This window comes from Zophobas morio, unplaced genomic scaffold (genome assembly GCF_036711695.1).
Source record: "Zophobas morio isolate AGI-343-1 ecotype UQ-CSIRO unplaced genomic scaffold, CSIRO_AGI_Zmor_V1 ptg000024l, whole genome shotgun sequence".
Taxonomy (NCBI): domain Eukaryota; kingdom Metazoa; phylum Arthropoda; class Insecta; order Coleoptera; family Tenebrionidae; genus Zophobas; species Zophobas morio.
In genome coordinates this window covers 2359730-2387270 of record NW_026972129.1, presented here as the reverse complement: position 1 = coordinate 2387270, position 27541 = coordinate 2359730, and the positions used below count along the sequence as shown (strand labels likewise).

General features: G+C 34.8%; 1 protein-coding gene across 5 annotated transcripts in view; it reads left to right on the top strand.

The window, feature by feature from the left end:
* The window catches only part of LOC135135491 (basic helix-loop-helix ARNT-like protein 1), a 115033-nt gene that overhangs the window by 72033 nt on the left and 15459 nt on the right, over positions 1–27541 (top strand). For 4 of the 5 annotated variants that reach the window (XM_064064556.1, XM_064064557.1, XM_064064555.1 and 1 more), the window contains 5 exons: positions 4753–4919; positions 9179–9351; positions 9406–9672; positions 11540–11771; positions 21886–22109. In XM_064064556.1, coding sequence (XP_063920626.1) covers positions 4753–4919; positions 9179–9351; positions 9406–9672; positions 11540–11771; positions 21886–22109 — 1063 coding nt within the window. The remainder of the gene's footprint in view (positions 1–4752; positions 4920–9178; positions 9352–9405; positions 9673–11539; positions 11772–21885; positions 22110–27541) is intronic. The other variant, XM_064064558.1, reaches the window with a different exon arrangement.

Genomic DNA, 27541 nt, shown 5'->3' with positions numbered 1-27541 from the left:
GGCCAACTTGTAGAAGTAGACGAAACGGGTTTGTTTGAAATAAGCCACTGCTAAAGAAAGCAGTGTTGATCTTGGAAATATTGCAAGTGTGGGTCACGTGTCGGATCTTTCTTCGTGATATTTTCCGAGAAAGCACTGATCCTCGTAATATTTCGAACGTTCGCACAGCTATTTGCTACAGCCTCTCAACAAAAATTATGTGCAGTCAAATTAGTTACAATAAAATCAGCATTATTGCAAATTTTCGAATCTTTATTTTAATCGATTAAGCTAATAAATAAAAATTTGAAAAACTTAACATTAATTGCCGCACCATTAACATTGATGACTGTGAAGTCGATTTGGCATTGACAATATTGTTCTTTGAATAACTTAAGTCGGTATTTGATGCCTATGTATCGACCACAGTATATCTATTTACTACGTATACAATAGCGACAAGAGGTCCGAATTCCTTTGTTCTCGGCGTGTCAATTTGTATGACCTTCAAAGTCGTAAAGTAGGGTGTTATTGGTTCTAACGCTTCTGGTAGTACAGCCCCGCGAAATTCAAATTCAGTTTTGTGAAAACTTTCGTCTTTAAAAAGGTGTTTATATAAAAACTACGATTTCTGAGCTAACTTAACTCTGTAAATAATGAAACCAAATATGCAAAAAAATGATTAACATAAAATTATTATTATTACACTTACTATTTACTGACTAGTCGCGACGTTGTTGCTGAGTGCTGGTAGTACAAATAGAGCGCATGCGTGAGCACTCAAGACACAACTTTTGGAGCTCTTGTCAACTTGTCGTTACTGTATACGTAGTAAATACAGGGTGCCGCATCCAAGTCTGGATATAGGGAATTAACATGGGAATTGGTTTTTATTTTATAATATCTCCCCAGATCACTTTAAAGCTATTATTGAGTGATGCCTTTGTGGAGGTCGAAGAGGGCTATCGGCCAGTATTTTTTTCAAATCGTTGCATCGCGCTCATTCACTGTAAAAAGGTTTTAAAAATCGTATTTTGAAATTCGCGCCCGATCCGAATTGTCGCGAAGTGTTCCGTCGTACTGTCGAAGTTCGGCGATCGCGTCTTTTTATTACCCATGCAAAATTCAAATGTCAAAGTGAAATTAGAAATTATTCTCATCAGAAATCAATGAACAAGTCAAACTGAATTATTTTATCCAGTGTGATGATTATTGTAGGACAAATTAAACGGAATAAATGCACAAATTGATCCATTCATTCGTCATAGTGCGCGACCCCGTCAAACGAGCCATCTCGAACTACAATCAGACCGTATCCAAAAAGCCCAAGATGAAGACTTCGAGCAGCTGGTCTTCCTCAAAACCCCATCAAAGCCCATCGGCAGCATTGTGACATTTTCTGGGAGCCGTCAAGCTAGGAATGTACTCCGGCTGCCTCACTCAGTAATCACTGAACGACTCAAATTGAATTATTTTACCCAATATGACGATTATTGTAGGTCAATTTAAACGGAATAAATGCACAAACTGCACAAAATATTTTATTAGGTTATGTTGCTGGTGCTGATCGAGTCTTTATTACTAAAATCTCATTAAAATGCCATGTTCTACTGCGATTAGATGAAAAAGCGAGGGCCCGCTTTTCTTATTGTGTGATGATAAGATTTACCATCACAACAGCTGGCGCTTTTAATGAACCATTTAGATAACTACAAATAACAAAACTTAACAATTATTGATGAATGAAGTAATGAAATATTGTACGAATGTGGAGAAGTATTGCACTATTTTCAAGAATTGCTCAAAAAGACTGCTCTCAGCAGCTGTACAGTAAGTAAGCCAATCTTCAAAACTCGTACGCGTGTTGATCAGCACCGTCCCGGATTTTTATTAGACAGATAATCTCCGAAAGTACTGGACCGATTATTGCGAAATTTTGTATTTATATTAGAAATATCATGTAGATGGTAAAACGCTAACCAAAATTTGTCTAATCATCCCCACCACTAATGCGATGACGTCACTTCAAAATTGTACATAGTAAATGGGTTTTAAATTGTATAAAATAACATAGTCCTACGCATGTAGTTTATGACTCCGAATTGAGTTTTTACCCGAAACGTCCAGATTTTTGGAAAATAAAATCAAAATTATGAAACAACATTTTGTAATTTAATTTTGAATCTGCAAAACCGAATGCTTTGAAATCTTGCAGATGGTTTACAATTATGGCAAGCATGATAAATTTTTAATCAAAATATATTTACTTATCCCCTCCAAAAAATTGATGACGTCTGCCCAAAAGTTTGTCGAATAAATCCTATCTAAAATGTACAAAATATTATGAGTCTGTAGTTGTGATTTATCATTCCATTCATATTTCTTGGATTTGCATATACAGGGTGACTCAAAAAAATTAATGAATGCTTGAATTTATTTTATTTATTTAATCAGGATCAACAAAACCGAATGCTTTGAAATCTTGGAGATATTTTAAAGTTATCATAGGCATGATAAATTTATAGCCAAAATGTATTTGTTCATCCCCCCTAAAAAATTGCTGACGTCACCTCAAAATTTTGCTGAATAAATCCTATCTAAAATGTACAAAATATTATGAGTCTGTAGTTGTGATTTATCATTCCATTCATATTTTTTGGATTTGCATGTACAGGTGACTCAAAAAATTAATGAATGCCTGAATTTATTTTATTGATTTAATCAGGAACTGCAAAACCGAATGCTTTGAAATCTTGGACATGTTTTAAAGTTATCATAGGCATGATAAAAATTATAGTCAAAATGTTTTTGCTCATGCCCCCCTAAAAAATTGATGACGTTATCTCAAAATTTTGCTGAATAAATCTTATCTTAGATGTGCAAAATATGATGAGTCTGTAGTTGTGATTTATCATTTTATTCATAATTTTTGGATTTGCATAGACAGGTGACTCAAAAAAATTAATGAAAGTATGAATTGATTTTATTGATTTAATCAGGAACTACAAAACCGAATGCTTTGAAATCTCGGAGATGTTTTAAATTTATCATAAGCATGGTATAGTTTTGATCAAAATGTATTTGCTCATCCCCCCCTACAAATTTGATGACGCCACCGCAAAATTTTGCTGAAAAAATGCTTAAATGTATAAAGAATGATGAGTCTATACTTGTGATTTATCACTGCATTAATATTTTTTAGATTTGCTTATACAGGGTGTCTGAACAAATTAATGACTGAGTCAATTAATTTTATTGATTAAATCAAAAATTACAAAAATGTAATACGAAAAAAGACATAATAGGCATGCAGTCGTCACGTTTCCGACAGCGAGGGAAGTACTGTCTAAACTCTTTAGACCAATTTTTTTTTATTGAAAGGCATTTCATAGGCAAAACGGAAAACTAAATCGTAATTATTAAAGTAGAGTAATATTTACTATAATTTGTAATCAATAATCAGCAAACAGTTTCATCTCTGGTCATGGATGCGTCCTTGCCGGGAGTGCCTGCAACATCAAAGTAGCCACTCTAGAATGTCACGTTTGAAGTCAAATAATACAAAACGCGATTTTCCAGCCAAAAAGAAGCATTGCAAAAAGCTAAGAAAAATGACGGAACCGCACAAAAAAATTTTTAATACTCAACATTGCTAGAGAACTTAATTTTTGTTCCCCCATTATGTTGTGCAAAAATGTTTTGGTTCTTTCGAAGTTCAAAATGATTCGTAATTAGTGGGTTAGTGGTGCGAATCGGGAGCGTTCATCAATCTTGGTCGTTCACTGTGTTGTAGGTATAGCAGAAAAAGTTGTTCCTTGTCTGATATGTTGAATCGCGTTAAGACTCTCTCTGTCTTGCATAAATGCAATTTCCACATGTCCTATGACTGCCATAAGCAACTGCAAGGACAAATCTGATATCCGACCGCACGGAACCGGGGCCTCGCTCTTTTTACCGAGTTTATATATATATCAGCTTTGATATGGACGTGACACACTCCTGGATTAGAATAAAAAGCGTACACATATTGTTACGAAATAAACCCATATACCTCCCTCGTACGACGGCTATGGGTTTTCTAGTATGTACGGCGATGAACTGTGGTGATGCATCATCGGTGACGGCGCGTTCGAATAGAGAAACCTGGAAGCGGAAATCGCGATGAACACTCCAGAACAACTTCAATCGCCAAATATCTAGAAGGGGACGCGTGGTGTTTAAATAGGAATCGGAGGGCAGGCTAGTCGAGTCTAGTCAGTGCGAGAAGTAGAGTCTAGTCTAGTTCCAGTCGGTTTATGAGTACGCGTTACGTCGGAATTATTCTGTACATAATCGCTGTATAGTTAGTGGTGTAAATTAATATCACTGAGAAATAAATTGTTGAGTTTTACCCATGCCGGTTTTAATTACCGATCATACTAACAATATATCAAAAATACATGATCAAATAATAAATGGAGTAATATATAATTAAAAATATAATAAAATAAATATTTGGGAGGGTACTGTTCCAATGACCCCATAGACAAGCCGGCCACAGCTTATGGTAACATCTTTTAAGAATTCCACGTACGAAGTCCTACCATTTAAGATGAGGATTTATGAAGATCATTTCATACTCTCAAATGACGGAAGGATAACATATTGACATTATAACACTTATTTACACATACACACCGCTACAATAAGCGAAACAGTGAATTTTTTTGTCTGTTGTCTTAATTATTTACATGTACTTTTTTAATACAGTTTTGTGTTTGATTTTATTTTCAGTAACAGTCGGGAGATGAGAAACAGGGCAGAGAAGATGCGGCGGGACAAACTGAATGCATTCATTGGAGAACTGGCAACATTAGTTCCAATGGTTGCAAGGAGTGCAAAACGGATGGATAAAACGAGCATTCTCAGATTGACAGCTACACATTTGCGCATTTATCAGAGTGAGTTCGTACTTGTCCATTTAAATTACAGGTTTTAATGTTTATATGCCTACTAGTAACCGTATTTATTAAAAGCACATGAAGGATGTCCGGAAAAAATAATAAATGTCACATGAGATAGAAATAAATTTTTAAATTATTATTTAAAATTTAAATTTTGAATTTTCGGTGGACACTTTGTTTTCACAGGCAATGTTCAGGACTACCAAGATCTTCTCCGGACGTCAAATCATTGCTGATTCAATCTAAGAAAAATCACTGGTACTTGATTTTAAAAAATGTGACATTCATTGCCTTCTGCCGATACTCTTCATTTTAAAAATCAAGACGTTATTTTAGAGTATGTTAGTCATCAGACGAATTTTCTAAGGAATGAATGAATGCTCCACAATAATATCTTATGAAACGTGTATTTTATACTATTTTATCTATGTCGCACCTTTTTCCCATTTTCAAATAAAAATTGGAATCTTTACAATCTTGGGGCATTTTGTCGTGATTGGTACGACAAATGTCAGATTGTAACATTTGAAGTTTAAATTTTCACAATAAGTAATAAACTATTATTAGAAAGTGTGAAGCTGAAGACAATCTTACACCCTCCGAAATTGCACAAAGTAGCACAACTACGACAAAATTCTCCAAAATTTTCAAAATTCTGATTTTTAAAGACTTATGTGGATCCAGTTAGGCAAAGTGGAGGTTGTAGAAATTTCAGATAGGAATCGAAGTCTGTCTACGCTACTTAAAATTCAATTGTTTTTATTAAAGGAGGGACATGTTTCGAGGACTTTTATTAAAAACAATTCCTATCCTAAATTTCTAATTTTAATTTTAAAATGATAAAAATTGGTCGAAGATTGTTTCGACATATCCATAAGGTAGAGTACATGAAATCCTGATGTTAAAATTAAAATAAAGATATATGAGTCGTTCTTGAATATTATATATTAATAAATCAATAAAATAATGAAACAATTTAATCACTTCCGCCATGTGTAGTAGCAGAGGTGCAACTGAACTGAAAAGCATTTAAAGTATACATGGCTAGGGATTTTCTATGTATGTATAATGGAGGTTATGCATAGGTCGTGTTGGTTTTCAAGTTTTCAGTGTTGAAAAATAACTCCAATGGACGGTGAAAAAAAAGTATAGAAAACAATTATAGCCGCGATTTTCATAGACTTTTCGGTTTACCGAAAATAATGTTGAGTGGTTGGAGGAATATATTTTAGGAGATAGGATCGAGATGAGATGTCGTGTACTAGGCTTTGAACCGATAATGCAACAATTTGTACGGTTTATAAGTGATCCAGGATTTCAACAGAGAAGTGGAAACTTTTACTTTAAACATCATGCGTTACAGTGACACTCCGTTTTGAGGCTTTTAAAACCACAGACTTCGTGGATTTGTGATATTTTTGGAATTCTAGTGTTAATCAAGGAACCAATGAATAATGTATTTCGGGTTGCCGCTAACCACAAATTACATTCGCCATTTAAGCCGAATCATCCTATATATGTGACTTTAGACAAAGATACATTGGTGATAATTCCCTAGCTGTGCTGTTTTAAATGATAAGAGTTATTAGTTTGGGCGTTAGCTTTTGGTAACGTGAATAAAAAGATACATGAATCCAACTATATCTACATTTTGTGAAACATTTTCTAAAGTCGATGCATGGAAATAGATATAGATTTTATTGTGATTATGAATACAATTATTGTATACTAACCTTGTGAAATGGGTGATTCCAGGTTCTCACAGTTGTTCAACTAGATGCTTCATCTCTATGTAAACCTTCATAATGCTCAGCAGTAATCACCCTCATTTCACTCAACTTAATAATCTACTATTGTCCAATACTGGTCTTTAATACAAGCGTAAGCTAGAAAAGTATTGCAATAAGGCAATTTTGATGAATGGCTAATTTCATGTTCTTTGGAACTTTTGCCTCTTGTGTAGTACGAAAATGTTATCTCTGCTATCTGTAATCTTTTGTCGTGAAAGTACAACTGAATGTACGCGGTACTGTAATGGAATCTGGAGACTATATACAGGGTTAGTCGCGAGAAAATTATTTCTGAAAATTATTTTTACGCAACCCAAAATACTAATACCCCCGTATCACTTGATACGCTCTGAATTTAAAATGAAATGCTTAATCCATGATTGCTTTGACTTTGGCAGTGTCCGTTTGACGTTAGTTAATTTTTACATTTTTCTTCATCGTTTACTCCGCTCTGCAATCCCATTGGATCGACGTACCGCTCTCAATCTGCGCCCTTCTGAAGCCGTAAGTACTCTAGCACTATTTTTTCCCACTAATGGGCATGTGTTAGTTCGTCACCTCTGCGTCAACTAGAGCCTCTTTGAAGTACAAATCTGTAGCCTCTGGGCCTCTTCGAGCACCCATTTACAAAAACACCGTAGCATCCCCTCAACATGCCAACATTTTCAACAGTTGTTGCAATAGCTAAATTATTTAATTGCTCTTTCAAGTTTACATTGTATCCTTTGAATAAAATATCGTAAAAGTACTTTTTAGAAATAATTCTCTCATAACTAATCCGTATCATTGCAAAAGATGAAGAGGTACTCGAAGCAAGCCCTAACAAATTTATTAGCAGCGCCAGCGTAGTCTATCTCCGAGTGGTTACGGTACGACCATGGACACTCGCATAACCTCCTTTCCGGAATTGTCAAAATGACACTCTGTCAAAAGTGCCAAAGTCAAAGCAATCATGGATTAAGCATTTCATTTTAAATGCAGCTAGTATCAAGTGGTACACGTTATAGGTATTTTGGGTTGCGTAAAAATAATTTTCAGAAATAATTTTCTCGTGACTAACCCTGTATACAGGGTGGCAGGGGTTTACGTTGCCAGATTTTAAGGAGTGGTATGACGTCATCTCAAAATTTTACCGAATAAATCGTATCTAAATTGTGCAAAATATGATGAGGGTGATTGTGTTTTATCATTGCATTAATATTTTTTAGATTTGCTTATGGATGTGCCTCAAAAAAATTAATGAATCAATCAATTTATTTTATTGATCAAATCAGGAACAACACACTCCATTTTCCCAAAAATTTGGTAATGCAATACTGCTGTTTTAGTATTACACTGAACCAATTCAAGTTGATGATATACGTGTCTTTGCAAAAAGTAAAAACTCATTTCGAACTACGCTTAGAACGCTGATTTACATTTACTTTATTTACATATGTTTATTTCAGCTTATTGGGGTTGTCATTAAAAAAATAAAATTCGCAAAATCAAATTTTATAATTTTTCGAAAATGCTGGATTTGTTTCATTGTACTTCATGGGTGAGAGAGGTTCTCTCGAAACAACTTTCGAACATTTTTTTTTCTTCTAATTTTGTAGAAGCAGTATATTTAATTATTCTTAAAACTGACTAACGATGGTAATATTTTAATGTGGTAAAATTAATACATATGTGTTGCGTGTGGTTCACCGGCGAAGAAATTTCTATCTATAGTTAGACTTTAGGGCAGTTTTTTAATTTTGCGGTATTTGCGGCGACAGAAAATTGGAAATTTGCTCATCTAAACTAACACACAGTTTTGATTTTTATTTTTTTAAATAGTAATATCACAATTATCAAAAAAATGTATACCTAGTAGTTATTATTCTTTGAGATACAAATCGCTCATAAATTTTATGACAACTGTAAAAATATTAAAATTAGTAAGAAAGAATATTAAAGATTTTTTTCATACGAAAGGCAGTTCCATGATACTATATATTTGTCTTGGTGTCATTATTATAATGTTCATATTAAACTGTTTGCAACAAAAATATTTCAAATAATATTTGTATGTCTAGAAATATGAAAATTACCTTAAACGTAATTACCAATACCAAGCTTACTGCTAGAATATAAAGTAGAAGGGTTAAATTTAGAATGTGAATACTCTTCTTTAATTTTTTTTTCAATATTAAATGATTTATTGTGAAGAATAATTTAGTGTTTTAGTTTAGTCTGGATGGCAATAATCTTTTGAGAAACAAAAACTTTCTAAATAGATCGGAAACGTTTAATGTTACTACAAGATGATACTGAATCGACTTTCCTCTTTAACAGAAATCGATTTTTTATTTTTGTCAACTCCTTGCCGCTAAAACAAATTGGATGTGTACATCATCTAAAACTACAACTTTGAGGGTTATTATGAAACTAGCCTTAGTAAAACAGACTAACATAATCTATTATACCTAATTTAAATTTCAGCATTACTGAATGGGAAGGACAAGCTACACATGGAATTGCCAAAGCATGTGGACCAGTATATATTAGAACAGTTGGTATGTGAACAGTTAGGTGGATTTCTTTTGATATTAACGCCAACAGGAAAGATAGTTTTTGTTTCTCACACGGTAGAACATCTCTTAGGACATTTACAGGTAAGTAAGTTGGTTTTCGACTTGTCATATAAAAAATTATATTGCATTTTCCAGACTGATTTAATGGGTCAATCAATTTATAATATTACTTCTCCAGAAGATCATGACCTTTTAAGGATGTACATTAGTACAGAAAGTGTTTTGAACTGCCAATGGAAGAAATGTTTCAGTATTCGATTAAAAAGAGCAGGGCCTCGAACAGAATCTGCGGTATATGAACCTGTACGAATAATGAGCGTACATCGATCGTCTAATAATAATGACTACAATCAAAACACATCGACTAGTAGAGATGCAGCGTCAAATACTTTAAATAATGATGTATGTAAACAAGATCATTTAAATGCATTAATCAACTTGGGCGTATCCCTGATTTAATTCTGAGGTTAATATTCAATAAATTTCAAAGCACTAAAACATTTCAGTAAGACTAATTAGTAGCTTCATTTTCCAGAAGTTACATTGTAATTTGGAATCATGTATTATCAAATTACTTTAAAACTCCCCCACCATAATTTGAAAATGAAATATTTCTGATTCTTTAACACAATAATGCGAACTTATATTTTTAATTAAGCTTTGATGATAGATTGACACATTATATTAAAAATGTTTGCAGTATCCTAATAGGTTTTTGGTTGAATCAGCGGACAAATCTGAATGAATGCCATTTAATTTACTTTTGTCACACAAAACTAACAAATGATAAAACTGGTTACATCCGAATTTATCCGTGTTACTGTTTGAATAACTTCTAGAATCTAGATCGTCACACAGTTTCATTTGTAGGGATATTTTTCTTTGTCTTCCCAGTAGTTACATTACCCTGTATATGTACAATGCTGTAGAGACTACATGATATTTGAGATTTTTTAATGAAATCATATTTTTTCCTTAATTTTTGAAATCATCAAAATAACCGTAGAGAAGGAATTAATTATATATTTTATATGTGGTGTGATGCCCTGTCCTGCAGTTTGTATCAATAAAATTTTTGATTCTTTTCGAAGTTATGTGATGTTGCAGTTCGTAAAACAGAAATATTAATATGTACTAGAAATAACTTATCAAATTTCGTATGCCATAGGCGAAAAAATACCGAAAACTTATACAAATAAGCGAATATGGTCAAATTGTAAAAAATGTATGAATTACTTGGCACTCCACCATTGCAACAATTATTTTATACACAGTACATTTATTTTGCAAAAGTTTAGATAAAACTTGTATGTAACTTTAAATGCCTTTTGTAAAGAAATTTAAATGCAAAAGGTTTACAGGATAAAAACTTTAAAATTCCACCACAAAGTTTTTGCAATTTAAGAAATATTCCTGAAAGATGCAGACACTGAAATATCCATACTTGTAACAATTTGAGTATAAAAGCAATTTGAAGATTCACAGTCAGAATTCATAACAAATTAGGTTAATTCAAAAGAAACTACACTTAAGCGAATATAAAAGCCAACTTGGAATGATAATTTTCTGATAATCTTTGTAGTTTCTTGAATTCTTATTACATATTTACACATACATACGTCTCCGTAACTAAACAACAAAGCAACATATTTTGGATAGTTTTAGCAAGTGTTCATTGTTAATTTGTGATCATTTAGTTTCCATAATTGGTTTAATTTAATAATTATAAACTATAAAACTAAAACCAATAATTTTAAAAGTCAAAAATAATTATACCTGTTTCTGATATTCATAAATATAGTGAACCAAGAGCTATAAGGTTATATGGCCATCATAAAATCATCCCATTGTGTCGAAGTTAAGTTGTTTACAATAGAAAAGGTTTTAGGGTCGTAAATAACGTGTCCACTGCAGCTCGACCGGTTCTTGTGGTTTCGTTCAGGGGCGGCTTTCACTAAATATGAAAATCCACCACTCCACTATTTCTTTACTACCTGCAGCCGCTGACTGTTCCGAAATAACCACTCGCTTTGAAAGCCGGCCCTGTTAAATATGAGCAAGAAATGTTTAGAAGATGATTTATTGCCAACCGGTAAGCTTAGTGCGAACCACACAAAGGGGGTATTTATTTGCGGTCAACTACTTTTATGATGGCCATATAACCTTATAGCTCTTGGTTCACTATACTACTAGTTGTGTGAGGTTTTATGGAAATGTTAAAATAAAAATTGCAAATCTAATGTTTCTAAATTTATTTGTGTATTTCTAGGTGCTGCTATTTTTCGTAAGAATTTTCCGTCCTGAACCACTGTCAGAAAGGCTCATTGAAGCTTCAAAGGATGAATATATGACGCGACACCTTATTGATGGACGCATCATTGGCTGCGACCAACGAATTTCTTTTGTAGCGGGTTACATGACAGAAGAAGTTTCAGGACTATCAGCCTTCAAGTTTATGCATCGAGAAGATGTTCGGTGGGTTATGATCGCCTTAAGACAGAGTAAGTTCATTTAATTATTTCTTGGTATTACAATATAATTTGTTGGGAAGGCGATAAAGTGTTCATTAACACCAAACAGGTTTTTAAGCCAAGTTGTGATTTTTAAGTGTAATTGGATGTATTGAAGGGAAACAGTTAACACGTTAGTTCATGTTATCAGTTTACATTGTAGCTGGAATATACTATCGCACGCAAAAGTATTGTTGATACCCAGCAGCAAGGAATATTAGACTTCTCCGCCTCCTCTCTGCGGGTTTTCGTAATCCCATGAACACTTCACTAGATTTCAGTGGACCAAAGTTTCCTGGCTTAATTACAGAAAATTTTTAAATCGAAACGAAAACTTCTTGAGTACTAGAGTGATTTTTTTTTTAACAAAATGAATTTGTACTTAATACGTTTATTACGGGTAGTTTTCAGATGGGAAGTAGTATTTTTGTAGATCAACCTAATCCAATAGGCACTCGAATGTAAACTCACGGACACGGATATTTATGATTTTTATTATTGTTAGAATCGGCACGCGTCTGTCGTTTAGGTTATTGTTATTATAATACAATTAAGTGTAGATATTATGCAGAAATGTCGGTTAGTCAATAATTATTATTATTAATTATTTATCGAATTGAGTATTTATATCTATGCACGTACTATATTTCGTTTCTTAAATACATACATCTTTAGACAGAAAAATCCGGACACTTGAATTTTTTGTGATTACCCGCAATTGATCGAACTTTTGTAAAAAATATCCCAAAAAGCAAAACATTAATGTATTCGCGAACAGAAAACATAACTTTATTCTAAAACATGTGGAAACAGAAAAAAATAAATAAGGTAACTGGACCCTATATGGCGTACCTAAGCTTTGAGATTTTTTTAAATTTTTGTAAGAACTTGAAATGGAAGAGTAATGATAATGGTGGGACTTGAAGAGGTTACATTTTTGTACATAATTTTCAAATTTCAAGCATTTTAAAAATTGTACGTCCCAACACAGTCCCCGGTTTAATTAAAGTGTGCCTTTAGGCCAAATTGAGTACATAGGTACCTAATATGTCCTGTTAAAAAAAAGAAAATCGGAAAAAAGTTTATTGACAAACAAATTGTTAATCTTCACAATAAGGAGAAGTAAAAATATCTTTATCGTTATCATAGTCTTATATCTTTTACAATATCTTCTTGGTACATCCCGCAAAACAATTTTATTGCTTCTTCCGTGAGCTTGCTTTTTTTTTTTGTTCATAGTAATTTAAACCAGTTTATTCACAAAAAAAATCAAACGAGAATTGCAGTATGTACCCAACAGGACAACAGCCCACCTAGGCTATTTTTTGATTTCCACATCACAAGCGGACATGTTATCAGTAATCCCAACTAAACAGCTGTTAAAAAAGTACAACTAATGCAGATCATTTAAAAACGGGAAAAAGGAGCTACACAATTATAGAAATATGAAATTGATAACTTATTTGAAATTAAAAATATCCAGAGAAAACTTACCGGCATAAAATAGAGCGCATACTGACTCGTCAAATGATCATCACAAATAATTACATTGTAAGTAAATGAAACGGTGTATTCCTTTACTGATTGCTCCTATATGGTATAAAAACGTCCCAGAATGTATCCCAGTCGCGATCTACGACATTTTGTTTGAAACATATGAGAAACAGCCAATAGGCCATATTGGGTACTAGGCCATTTTGAGTTCAGTTATCTTAAAAGAGTTATGACCAGTTGGCGGAAATTTATCTTACGGATGCAATTCCCCAGTTGAAGCAAGGTGTGTTTTACGGCGAGTAGCGGGGACGCTTTGATCTGGTCCACAAGGTCGTAGCCAGTGCGTCGCTAGGAGTGTTTACAGCTTGTTAAAAAACTACTTCTATATTACTATATTATTTCAAATAATAATACTCGATGCCCTCTTTAATTTTTTAAACACAGGACCACAGATTTGTGATCTTGAAATGTTATATTATGTTGATATAGTCCAAAAGAAAAATAAATTTATAATCAAACTATCGCCGCGACAGCACTGGATCTAGCGTATGAAACACAATTCCGCGCGTTGGTTATGACTTGAGCTGTGCGGTCGAAATTTATTTACCCCCACTATCGGCCCACAGTGCCGATCGCTACAGCCTTGCCTTTCTCGCTTCTCGCTTTTCAGTTGTGGATTATTTTTGATAATTCACACAAATAGTTTGATTGTCAGCGAGACGGACACCTGAACATCATTAAAATTATTATTACTCTTATTTCGTGAATATGGATTTTAAAATCATCAACTGACATGCCGTTAACATTATTTTTGGCGTAATTTTCTTCGCGATACATAACGTCGGTTGCAAGCCTCTGGCCTGCCGGAGTGGGGGTCAATTCGCAGCGTTTAAATTTCGACCGCACAGCTCTAGTTATGACACAAGATTAGCGTAAAATTACCTTACAAATATTCAAGTATCCGGGTGTTTTTGTGTGGCAGTGTATTTGTTAACAGGTATTTTGTAGTTTTTGGTTGTCAGTGTTTCCGACTATTCGTAAAGTAGCAAAACAAAATTGCAAAATACTAATCTTCGTGAAAAGTCAGTCTCTTGTAGTTACATTAACTAACTGCATATGATATGGGTGGAACTTACTATTTTTTAACATTCGACAAACAAAAGATTGACTTATGACAATTTCTCTCGCAATGCCCAGTGTGAGGATTTTCTAAAGTAGTCTCTAAAAGTTGAATCTCGTTGTTCATATGTGTATCAATTAAAACATTTCTCCGGCTACTCATAGGCCAATCGTTTCATAACTTCATTTGAAGTCTTTTGAAAATTGTATCTATTAGATGTCTACGTTCGGGATATCTGTGGGCGTACAAATTTGCCACCACTAGAGCATTTTTGACCCTCACCATGAATTAAGATCATTTACCGTTTTCTCGGTATTGGTAAGTGAATATCCTGGCATTTTTGCAACTGCTCAAAATTGACATTGATATGCACACTTGGATTCATGGTATTGTTACGTTAATAGGTAATTAAAATCGGCGTACGATTCTTATGGAGAGATTGCGAACGAGGTTGTCCTGGAGTCCACCACCGGGATCTTGTGGAGCACCGTTTTGTGAATATTCAGTAGCTTCTCCATCAAGTCGTTGACGTAAGCTGTGACCTTTGGTTTTTCACTCAGAGAGCCGAATAGGATGTCACAAGGTAGACGAAGTTCTGTTCCGAAAACTATGCGCGCCTGTCTAGCCCGTCGTGTCATAGACAGCTCATCGATAAGCCATTAGGAACTGTGGAAGGTGTCAATCCCAATCTTTCTAACATTCGGCCACCACCTTCGAAAGATGTTCTTCCATGGTACTAATGAACCGTTTGCTGTTCCATCTGACTGCGGGTGCAACAGCGCAGTCCCTGTCTTCTGTATCCCTTGCACTTCAGAAACCCTTTGGAATAGGTTTGACTCGGAAGTTTCTGGCTTGGTCCGAATACATTTCCATTAGGACCCCAAACCTGCTGATCCAATTGTAATCAGCATTTTTGCAACCTCGTGGTGGCTTCTTGGTTCGGTATGGCATAAGCTTCAGGCCATTTGCTGAAGTAATCACTGACGACCATTATGTATTTATTGCCGTCCTCGGTCACCGCAGACGACCGCTATGTCCATTGCAATTTTTTAGAAATGCGAACCGACGTTGTAGTAGTACATTTCTTGCACCAGCTCTCGACGTCTTCTCGACAACGAACCCAGTAAAATCTCTCCCTTACTTTAGAAGGCGTTTTGTTGATTCCAGAATGAGCACCGGAATCACCAACTGCATGGTGGTTCCATCCGGACTCTCGACAGGCAGGGAGGAGTCCTAGTGAGCCCATAACGCCAACCCTGCTGTTCTACTCCATCTTCTTTCCATTTGAGCAACCCTTTTTACACGTCCTCGTCATTTTCTAAGCTGGACTGTAGTATATTGTTTAGGCTCGGAATGGGACTATTTGGCGCGGCCGACTTGGCGCGAGCCATTTTGGCGCAGGGACACTTTGGCGCAAACCATCTTGGCGCAGGGACACTTTACCGCAAACCATCTTGGCGCGAGTACGTCGGTACATAATATAAAGAATATTTATTGTTCGTACTGTGGTTGGCACCCTGTTATTTATGCTAAGTGTAAGCAACCAAATACACAGTTTGATTCGCACAAATTCCAATAACTAAATGATCCACGAGCAAGAAATTCCACGTTTAGGAGTATGTTTATAATGGGGTGCAGGGCGCGAAGCGCCCGTGTGTCCATTAAAAAGTCGACATTACCCCTCCACGCGTTGGAGACTATAAAAATTAGGTTATGCTAACAACGGGTGCAATTTTTGTATATTTATATCTATTTTTCTTGGTGCGAGTTCATTCGCGCCAAGATGGCTTGCGCCAAAGTGTCCCGCGCCAAGTCGGCCGCGCCGAATTGTCCTAGACCGTGTTTAGGCTTTACCACTGCTGTCCTCCCAGAGTTGAACGGCGTTTCGCGCTGCTCGCGTAATATTTTTCGTATTGTCCAAATTTGTGTACGTTTTTCACTTCTTTGATTTCGTATTTTATTCTCGTTTGCTTTTACTTCCTTTTGGAATGTTTCAATTAGGTTGGTGATTTATGTCATCTTTCTGCTTGTCTATTTTTTCATTCATTGATTTTTTTTTCTGTTCTTTTTCTCATCTGTTGCGTCCATTCTTTTCCATTCCTGCATCCATTTTTTCGTCCATTTTTTCAAGCATAGTCGCGATCTGTTCCTCCATCGTCATTTTAGTTTGAATCCTCGCCTCGACAGGTATAAATTCGTCCAATCTGTCCAGAAATCCTGGTTAATGTCAAATTTCACTTCCGACACCAATATTCCCTTGATTGGTAACTAAAATCGGCGTTGGTAAAACTCAACAGTTTATTTCCCAGTAATACCAATTTATACAACTAAACTACACAGTGAAAATGTAAGAGCGAATAATTCTGATTGAAGTTAACACGTACTCATTATTAATCGATGCAGCCGGATTAGACTAGGAATTCGAGATCGCGAGAATTGACTAACAATAATTTTTTTGTCATTTACATGATTGTTGTAGTCGCTAAAACTTCAAGGTTTGGCGGCTTTATACGAGGTGGTGGCAAATGTTTACAATGCCAAAAATATTTCACATTAGGGTATTAGAGGACCCGGGTGGGTTAGGTAGCATTGCGCTTGCCTGCCACACCTTGGGTCGTGGGTTCGATTCCCGCCCTGCTCTGGGTGTTGTGTATGTCCCCCGTTACCCTGTAATTGGGCCTCCTGGCCTGTTGGGTAACGTTAATCAATAAAATAAAATAAAATAAAATTTAGGGGTTAGGGTTAGGGGATATGAACTGATTCGCCTTTCATCTTACTATTGCCAGTACAGTCGATAATTTTTTGGAATAGAAAATTCTGCCGTACTTCTTTATTTATTAGGCGCCTACTTTCAACTTATTAGTTTCACGTTTGTTTCCAATGGCATGGATTTTAAAATTGGAATTTAAAAATGGATAGTCAAAATTTATGCGAAGTTTTCAATAGGTGCTCTTATCAGTTTGGACCGGAGTTAAGGCGAAGGATTAAGGCACTCCAGTTACCAGTGTAACGAGATATGACCTTAGACTGGACGGCATTGTAAACTGCAGCGTACCTTTCGCAGACTCCGAGAAAGATCTATGCAAAGTGCAGCGGTATGCAGGTAGTGCCTGTACCCAAAAGATTCGTCATTTTTTCTAAAAATAGTACGTTATAGATTTAGTTACTACTAATATTGCAAAAGTTTCTGTTAGGGCGTCAACGTCCAGAATAATTGTATTTGTATTAATGATTTTTTAAAAGTGTTCTTTGTCGTTATCTTCCAAGTAATAAAAATTCTGTCTCCGGGACATTCATACTAAGATATATTAGGGATTACTGGAAATATCATTCTTCTTGATTTGGTGAATGCCGCTTTTTGCAGAAGAAGAAATGAGTTTCGAGTAATCCCCAGTCATTGCATGTAAACGAGTGGAACCTGATTTTATTATCCGCTGCAGTTTATATGTTATAAAATTTTACAATATGGGCTGGGAAGTATGATTAATGGATTAGTTCTGCTGCAGTTTCCATGTGCCCTGAATCGGAGTTGATGATTACCCGTTCCAATATCTGCATAAACTACCTGAAATAACATAAGTTTTTACCTCTCACCGCGGTAAATCCTCGCTTGGGAGGATTGCCCAGCCTAATTGACGGTCTCGTGATCGTCCTCGTGCTGAGGGATGGGGTTTTCCTGTTAAAAGACTCTCGTTACGTTGAAGATTTGCCACACCTTTCAGTTGTCAGCCTCCTCCTTCCTCTTTACCTTGCAAAGGGCCTATCAGAATGGATGGACCAGCTTTTAGCACTTTGTTAGCTTTTTTTATGGTTTGCGTTTGGTGAAAGTTTTGTTACTTCCAAATAAGAAACAAGTACTTCTGAAGAGGCATTCGTGAAACAAGATATTTTAGCTGCTCTGATAAATAAGAAAAGCAATGGTGTAGGTTGCTGATTGAGGTGGTATAAATTGCGTCTCCAATAAGCTTGGCCGACTCCGATAAGAGGGTAAAGAGAGCTTTTTGAATTCGACTAATTGTGGTGGACTCGGCAAAATTGTGATCAGTGTATGTTAGAGAAGTCCTAGACTTACCAGCAGCTGATTTTGGAATCCTAAAATGTCAGAATCTTTTTCAACACTTAACTGAGGGGCCACCGTCCGTTTTCACCTTGGTGGCCAGACGTTGTAAAAGATGGGACCCGCGACATTCAAATGGTGGTATTAGTTGTCTGACATTGAGGTGAGGTAGTGGCGAGAAGGTTGGAATATCTTATTCCTCGGGTGGTCAGATCTTATCCCAAAATCTCGAGGAATTCCGGAGGCAATTCCTCGGGTACAACGGTCAAATTTACTCAACTACCGTGAGCGACAACGATATCTGCGACTGTGACGGCGGTGGGTAAGCAGTTATTCCAACTTTTTCTAACCGCTTTAATACCTGACCGTTTGAAATTTCGGTTTCTCACGAGGACGAGGACTGGGATTGTTTTGCTGAAGAAAACGTATCAAAACTTTTAAAGGAAGTAAAAACTTCCCGTGAAAAGCAAGTGCGTCGTGAGTCAGGAGTCGGAGATAGAAGACGAAATTGTTACACAGACGACATGATCACTTTAAAATTCGTGAGTGGCGATACGTAGGTACGTATGTAGATTACCTACTTCGTTAATGAAGAAGGTACGGGTGAGAAGAGAGGAAATCAAAATCGTAAAAAAAAAGTGGTCTCCCGTTTCCGTCAGTCTGTCGTCTGTGTCGATTTTTATTAGACCAATCATCTCGGCAATTACTCGACCGATTGTTTTCAAATTTTGTATAAAATGAAAATAATGGTTAAACGCTAACCAAAACTTGGCTAATCATCTCCACCAACAATTTGATTATGTCCTTTTAATTTTTTTAGAAACGTCATTTAAATTTTATAAAATATACTCCTATATTTGTGGTTTAAATATGAATCTGCATTGATTTTTTACTCTGGGCATCGAAATTTTCGCAAAAAAATCCAAATTGTATCATTAATAATAATAATAATAATAACAACCTTTTATACTAGTATTAGGGATTCCAGATCGCTAGAAATGACTTGACAGTAAATTTTTTGTCATTCAAATGCATTCTTGTAATCACTAAAACTTAAACGTTGGCGGCCTTTTAAGAGGTGATACGAAATTTTTAAAATTTTTATGGTATAAGTGAATAAAAGTGAATTTTATCCAACGAAAAAACAGTTTAGCACACGAGGCGAAGCTGAGTGTGATAATGTTTTTGAGTGGGTAAAATTCGTTTATTCACGCGTACCATACAAGATTTTTTCCAATTTCGCAAAATTTTTCAAAAAAATTATTGTATAGGTAATCCATATACATAAATATTAATTGTACTTATACTAATATGATGAACTTGTTACATTATTTAGAGTTTAGAGGATATGAACCGATACACCTTCCACCGTACCATTGCCAGTACAATACTGCAGTGCAAACACTTTTATAATAAGCACATAGAATCGCAAGATAGTTCTCAATTTATAACTGAAAGCCATACTACCTTGCACTTCAAGCATTCGGAGAAAAAATGTTTTGCAATGTGAAAAACTAATTCACTCAGAGGAGTTAATGGAAACTTCACTTGTGTACAATATTCCACCCGTGGTTATAAATTTGGCGGAATTAGATTCGGATGGCTCACAATTTGAGTTTGTATAGACGAATTAGATTAATTTATTTAGACTGACATTACTGACATTTTATAGAAAATTAATCATTCTGCTTGACACTTCTAAGCCGATTTTAAATTGGAACTTTTTCCATAGCTCAAAAATTAAAGATACTAGATTTAGTCGTTTCTAGTGATCTGAAATGAATAATATATATAAGCTTCTCGTCAATAGCTTTATGAGTCGGCGTCCCCGACTTGTAACCCAAAGATCGCGTTTCCGAAGCGCACATGGAGAAGATGTGATTTTTTAAATTTATTTAAGTTATTACAAAAAAATATATATTTTTACTTCCCAAACGTAAAGTAAAAAGGTATTGTAATCGAGCGCACTGGCCGACTCCATACTCGTATTTTCGTCGACCTTTCATGACCCTTAGAGTACGAAGAAGTAGGTCTCCCGTTTCCGTCTGCCTGTCTGTCTGTCTGTCATAGGGTGAAATTTGTGGCACCAAACCTCACTGAATCTAAACTCCGTTTAGGATTATGCACTCAAGTTAATCACGCTTCTAGGTTCGAAACTATCGCTAAACCGCAATTTTGTTTAACATGCGGCATGGGAATGAAATAAACTGAAACTGATGGAAACTAAGTTTCTTTTCAAGATTGTTTACTTCCATCCCATGGTTTACAAGCAGTTCACCATGTTAAATTTATGTTTAAAAAAACATATAGTAGGTGGGGGACAAAATAACTGGTATTTACGCCTGTGGAGTACCGGTAAAACAATAGGGTTTCTACCCTGCTCGCATGTGCGCACAGCCGACAGACCCATCGTAAATAGTCTTTGCGGTATCTGATTTTGTCCCAAAACCCTACCACGGAAGCATACATGCTCCCTCGCTTCCAACTTCTTCGATCTGCCGTCTCTCCGGATTTTTATTATAGAGAGATAATCTTCGAAACTGGACCGATTGTTTTTAAATTTTGTATTATACTTGTATATTAGGACTGCAGGACTTTTACAGCTGATTCAAAAAAAATAATGAATGGGGTAATTTGTTGTACTGATTACATTAAAAACGACTCACTCTATATTCCCGAAAATTTGTGTATACAGTACTGTTATTTTTAATATTACACTGCATCTAGCCAAGTTGATATACGTGTCCTTGCAAACATGTTGAAACGTCTCGAAAATGTGAGAATACGCACGCACGTCTCTATATAGTAATGATAAAATAAGAATTATATTCAGAACACTTTGTTCAACTGTGCTTTAATTAATAATTTTAGTCCTCTGTTTTGAGAAGACAAACTCATTCAAATCAAACTAATTTCTACGTGACATTCTTTCGATGTATAAATATAAATAAACACTTGAGCTTCAGATTGCTATTACCTAGTGCTGAAGGACATTTTATCCCGTTAGTTAAGTATTAAATATATTTTACATTGTCCAAACGGCGCAAGGGTTGCGGGAGCGTTATTTAGGCCGCTGATTTTTACTTTGCAGAGGTTATCACAAAACGAAAATCGTAAAATCAAGTTCTATAATTTTTTCTTATTTAAGAGCAGGATTTGGTCGATTATACTTCAATTTTTTTTATTTACGATAAGTGTTATCGTGGATCAAATAAAATTGTGCAAAACTAACTTTTATAATTTTTCGAAAAAATTGGATTTGTTTAATTGTATTGAAGGGGCGAGGGTAGTTCTACTTTTTTGCATTTCTTTTTTCCGGAAACCGGAAGGAATTGTAGAAACGTTTAGACTTCATTAAGTTATATAAAATATTTTAAAAAGTAGACAATGTATTTGTAATTTTATGAATGAGTAAATGTTTCTTTTTGTTACAGTGTATGATCGAGGAGAAAGCAAAGGATCTTCATGTTATCGGTTGTTATCAAGAAATGGACAATTTATTTATTTAAGGACATTTGGTTTTTTAGAAATCGATGATCAAGGGACTGTTGAAAGTTTTATTTGTATTAACACTTTAGTAAGTGAGAGTGAAGGTCTTCAGATGATAAATCAAATGAAGAAAAAATATTCAGCATTGATCAATTCACAAATTAGCCCGGTAAGTACAGTAATTCATAGTATGTCCACAAAACAAAAAATTAATTATAAAGTTATGCGCATCATGGTAATTTTTTTTATACATATACATAGTTCACTTTTTTTGATCTTATGATGAATATTGATTTACAACTGTTGTATTTATAATGAAATACGTTATTTTATACTCCATCTTTTAAGTATATATTTTCCATAAATCTTAATGATTGCCTTACCCTGGTACAGGCTGCGATTCTTTGCCGATAACACAAAACGAAGTAAATGTTATTATATTAACATAATATTTCTTCTACGTACCATTTTAATATATATCCCTGTTTGAAGTCTGCTAAACATCAACCATCCGCGCTGTTTTTTAATAACTCAAAACTGCATTGTTTGCATACTTGCATTATCCAAAATATTGTTAGGTTTCCAAGTAGGTTTTACTAAATTCCCATGTTTTTTTATGTGAATGGAATAGACGCAGTCGGACAAAACATTGGATCAGTGGACCGCGAAAGAAATTTTATTTCAGCTTCAAAAATGTCCAGGTTTTCAGTATTTGAATAAAAAAAATCCCGCATCGTTAGAAACTTAAATAAACAGGGAATTTCTGATGGCCCTCAAATTTGAAAACTTATGTATGATCCAGATTTTATAAAATCTAGGAACTAACTAAAAAAGTAGTGTGGGACGCCTTTAAAGATGAAATTGGCAAATTTCTTTCATAAACAAGATTATGAAAATATTGTCGCGAACAATAAATACAATATGTATTTTGTATATAGGAAATCAAATAATTGCTCCATACTCTAACCTAGATGTAACTAAAGAAAAAAACAACAAATAAAGTATTTATATCAGAAAAATCCCGATAATTTCTATAATAATATACCGGGTGTCGGGAAAATGGCGGATTAACTCTCCGCTACGCTCTTTAACAATCATCTGGCGAGTCTGGGAAAAATAGTAAAAAAAAATCCTTCTCACATTTTGGTGGAATTATAGTGATTTTAAAATGGGTTCTTTTGCTACGTTTAACAACTAAATAACTCATTCATTATCACAATAACTAGTAATAAAACTTTTAGTTAATATTTTTCTCGCCCATGACCATGTTTAATTGACATTTCAGTTATGGCTTTGTAAGCGATTTATATTGACTGAATTAATATTATATGGATAGTTAATTTGATTTTTTTTTCTACAATATGTTACAACATTGCATTTAGATTTAGAGACATTTAGCGACAGTCGATTCAAGTCGCACAGTACTTCATACGTATACACGGTTATAAATGTTACTTATTGTATTGTAGGTGGCTTTAACAAAATCGGAAAGCAACAAATAGATATGCGAAAACCACCTAGGATGTAAGAAACATTTATAATAACCCTGTATAAAATCAGATACAGTCGCTTTCAAAAAATTTCGGGCGAGATGAGCGAATCAGGTTCTCATAGATCAATGAAAAGCAATGGGAATATGACTTTCATGTCAATGTCATTTGCCCGAAATTTTTTGGAAACGGTATAAAAAAGTTAACAAAGCGTGGAAGTAAATCAAATATTAAACGAAAATATGCGTCACTTTATCTGTATGGAGGAAAGTTAATCAAAGGAGAAAGGGAGAGATTTTATCATTTGAGAATCCGTTGCTTTAATAACATTACACAACCCTTCTGTGGTGGCTTATTTAATAATTGTTTATAAAAAAACAGACCGAGTGACTACGGGTTGAAATATTTGGTTGCCAGTTTGTCTGTTGGGAAACTAAAGCGTTTTCTACTCAGAAAATATGTACCAGAGCCACATTGTTCAAAAAACAAGACGGTTCAAACGTTAAAACCGAAGTTTCATTAAAGCAGGAAATAAACGAGGCACCAGTTTCACTAAATAATCACCGAATATATAACACTCGTGCAAGTATTAAGCGCAAAGAAATAGTGGAAAAGCTAAAAATGATAATTGTTATGAAAATATATATATTTCAACAAGACTATATAAACAATCATACTAGTTCTTTAATGTTCTACGAAGGTTCATGCTGCCAGCGTTGAAATTGGTCAAACAAAATTATCCTCATGACTATTTCAACAAATCAACATTGTCTAAACTTTGAAATTGTTATAAATAAGAATGGGGGATATTTGGTATTTTATTTGCATATATTTATTCGACTAAAACCATGTAACTTCAGTTATAACATTGTTTATATTTCGTAATAGCCCTAGTTTAACCAGACCTCTATCGAAAATTCTGTTGTGTGTTTATTCATAAATTGATGTTTCACCGTTCAAACACCAGCTACATACACTTCTCCTAGCGCGAAATGAGAATATCGATGTTTGTTTGAACTTGTTTATTTTAATTTGGCACAAAAAAATGCTTGCCAATTTTGGAGACGTGTAGGTATCGATGCCATCTTGTTGTTGACTCTGTGGTAAATGGTAAACTATTCTAATACGGGTGGGAGTAGAGTGGACAATTTGTTTAAGCCGAACCCTTGTTCTGTAATTCGAATATTTGTACTATTTATTGATACTATAATTTTAAACTTAAAAAGGTCAGCTGTCAAAGTAAATTATATAAGTAACTAGCTGACCCCGTGAACTTCGTTTCACCTACAATTTAATTTTGAATCTGCAAAACCGAATGCTCTGAAATCTTGCAAATGTTTTAAACATATGATAAGCATAATAAATTTTTATTCAAAATATATTTATTTATCCCCTTCAAAAAATTGATGACGTCAGCCCAAAATTTTAGCCAAATGAATCCTATCTAAAATGTCCAAAATAGGATGAGACTATACTTGTGATTTATCATTCCGTTCATATTTTTTAGTTTTGCTTATAGGGGGTGTCTCAAAAAAATTAATCACTGAGTCAATTTATTTTATTGATTGAATCAAGAATTGCAAGGCTGAATTTTGAAATATTGCAGACGTTTGGAAGTGACTCAAAAAAATATTTGGATCAGTCAATTTATTTTAGTGAATAACTCCAGAGTTGCAGAAATGAATACTTTGAGATCTTGCAGACGTTTTAAAGTTATTGTAAGCATGGTAAATTGTTATGAATATTTATTTATTCCCCCCAAAAAATTGATGGAATGGCTCACTCGATTTTCGCAGATAATTTTGGGAATACAATACAGTTATTTTTAGTATTACACGGCACCAATCCAAGGTGGTATACGTGTTGATCGTAAGTGTTGATTAGGTCATCACAAAATTGTGTGAAGAAAAGACTTAACTCGAAAATGCTGAGTATGCTTCATTATACGTTTGGTGCGAAGGAAGTTCTGTCGAAACAACGTTCGATCAGTTTTTTGACAATGGTTGATATAAATAAAACTCAGTAGATGGTCATACTCGAAATACGAAGTATCTACTCGAATATAATATCAAAATATTTCTAGTTTTTCTAGATGATGCTAATACTTCAGTAGGTAACAGTTGATGCTCAAGTATCATCTCGATACAACAAAAAAGGTAAACAGTGACAGTGTTCAACCATCAAGGCAAAAATCGTGTCACCAAAATATAAGTTAGTATGGGGTAGACACCTTGAGATGGGAATCTCTATGGCCAGTGTTAGAAAAAACGCACTGCACAATTTATGCATAAATAAAAGTTAATTACCTGAAAAGTTTTCGATATTCCCGCTCCTAATGTGTTTTTCAAACTGAATGCACCTTTTGACGACGTTCCATGTTCATGAAAGTCGCCATGTTTAGTTCAAATTCACTCTTACAACGCTCCTACTAGTTTTCTAAGCTGCTTTACAGACAGCTCAACTATTTGCCACGCCGATGCTCATTTTTAGATTAAATGCTCATAAAACGCGTAGATGTTCAATTTGTGTCCGGGGAGATAGAGTGTTTCCAAGCAGGTGCTCAGTACATACAGTAGATGCTCAGGTATATAAGAGTAATAATGAAGTAGGTACTTCGTACTTCGAATATGAGTATCTACTCAGTTTTATTCATACCACCCAATGTCTCGCTTCAATGTTTGATTATGTTGATTATGAGCACAACGCTGATCAACTTCCATATCCGAATTACCCATGAAATAAATCATTGCGGTTTGCACCTGAGGTAGTTGGTCGCACATTTGATTGACTTCGTAGACCTATGTCAGCTTGTCGTCTTCTCGGCATTGTAATGAACTTCATAAAACGACAAAATTATTTTCACAGTCAATAAAATCTGTAAATTTTGTCTTGAGAATTTTAAAGTACTGAAAACTTCAAATTAAATCCTCGAATAACGGTAAAGTTTGAGGTTTTGTCGAAACCAACAAAGTTAATATAGAGTTGCTGCCAAAAAATTTCAGACGTCAATGTCATTCAGTCGTCAGATAGTGTAAAGCAACCTTTAGATGTTTCTATCCAAAATGTCATTTTTTTTAAGTTTTACATTTGACACTTACATGAAGGTAGCTGTAGCGTAAGCTCAGTGAGTCAGAATTAGTGGACATTCATTGTGGTAATTTTAAAAGAAGTAGAATTCTGTTGAGTACGCTGTATATTTACAGATTATTTTTTTCGAAATGGAAATAACGGATTCGGCTTTAAAATTTAAGGTCAGTTTACAGTTCTAGGTACGTGCGTTCGCTTGTGAGGCTGAAAATAAAATCAGTCAACGTAAGATGGTAAATCAAAAAACTGTAAATAAGTAATTTGATATTATGACATAAAATTATAGCAATTTATTATGTAAATTACATAAATATAACAATAAAACAACTAATACTTTGTCATGGCCCCATTAGCTTCTACAACCTTAGCCAAGTGTCTGGACATCGAAAGGCATAGATTTTTATTGTAGTTTAAAAGTAATGTATGTCACGTGTCCGTATAGACTCTTATAGAATCGTTGCGAGACGACTGGAAAACTTTTTCATCTGAAAAGACGACTCTGTTCCAAAAAGCTTCGTCTCGGGCTCCAGGGCAAATCCTACCTTTGCTTCCCGATGCCAAGGTGTAAGGAGCATTTTTTTGGCAGCGATATGATTCCGCAATCCACTTTGCTTCAGACGACGTTGCGCGATTCTGACACTGGCAGGAAAATGGGTAACCCTTACAGCTTCAACAGCTGTGGTGAAGGATCTGTTTTCCACCAAATTCACCAACATTTCATCTTCTTCAAGTGCTGAAGCACGACGTCTACCTGAACCTCGTCGCCTTTGCATTGTATCACCTGCACTCCATTTTTTTATAATGGAATAAATGGTACTTCTTGGTATCCCCAATACTTCCGATATTTGACTGTATGCCATACCACTTCATTTTAAATAAATAGCTTTGATTTTGTTCGCTTCTGTTACCGATGGCATGTTGACATGCACTTCAAATTTGAACTTTGAAAGTTTGACATTCCAGCTGTCCGAAATAATGACAATAAAGCATAGACTGCATTAAAATTTTTGACATGACAGAAAAG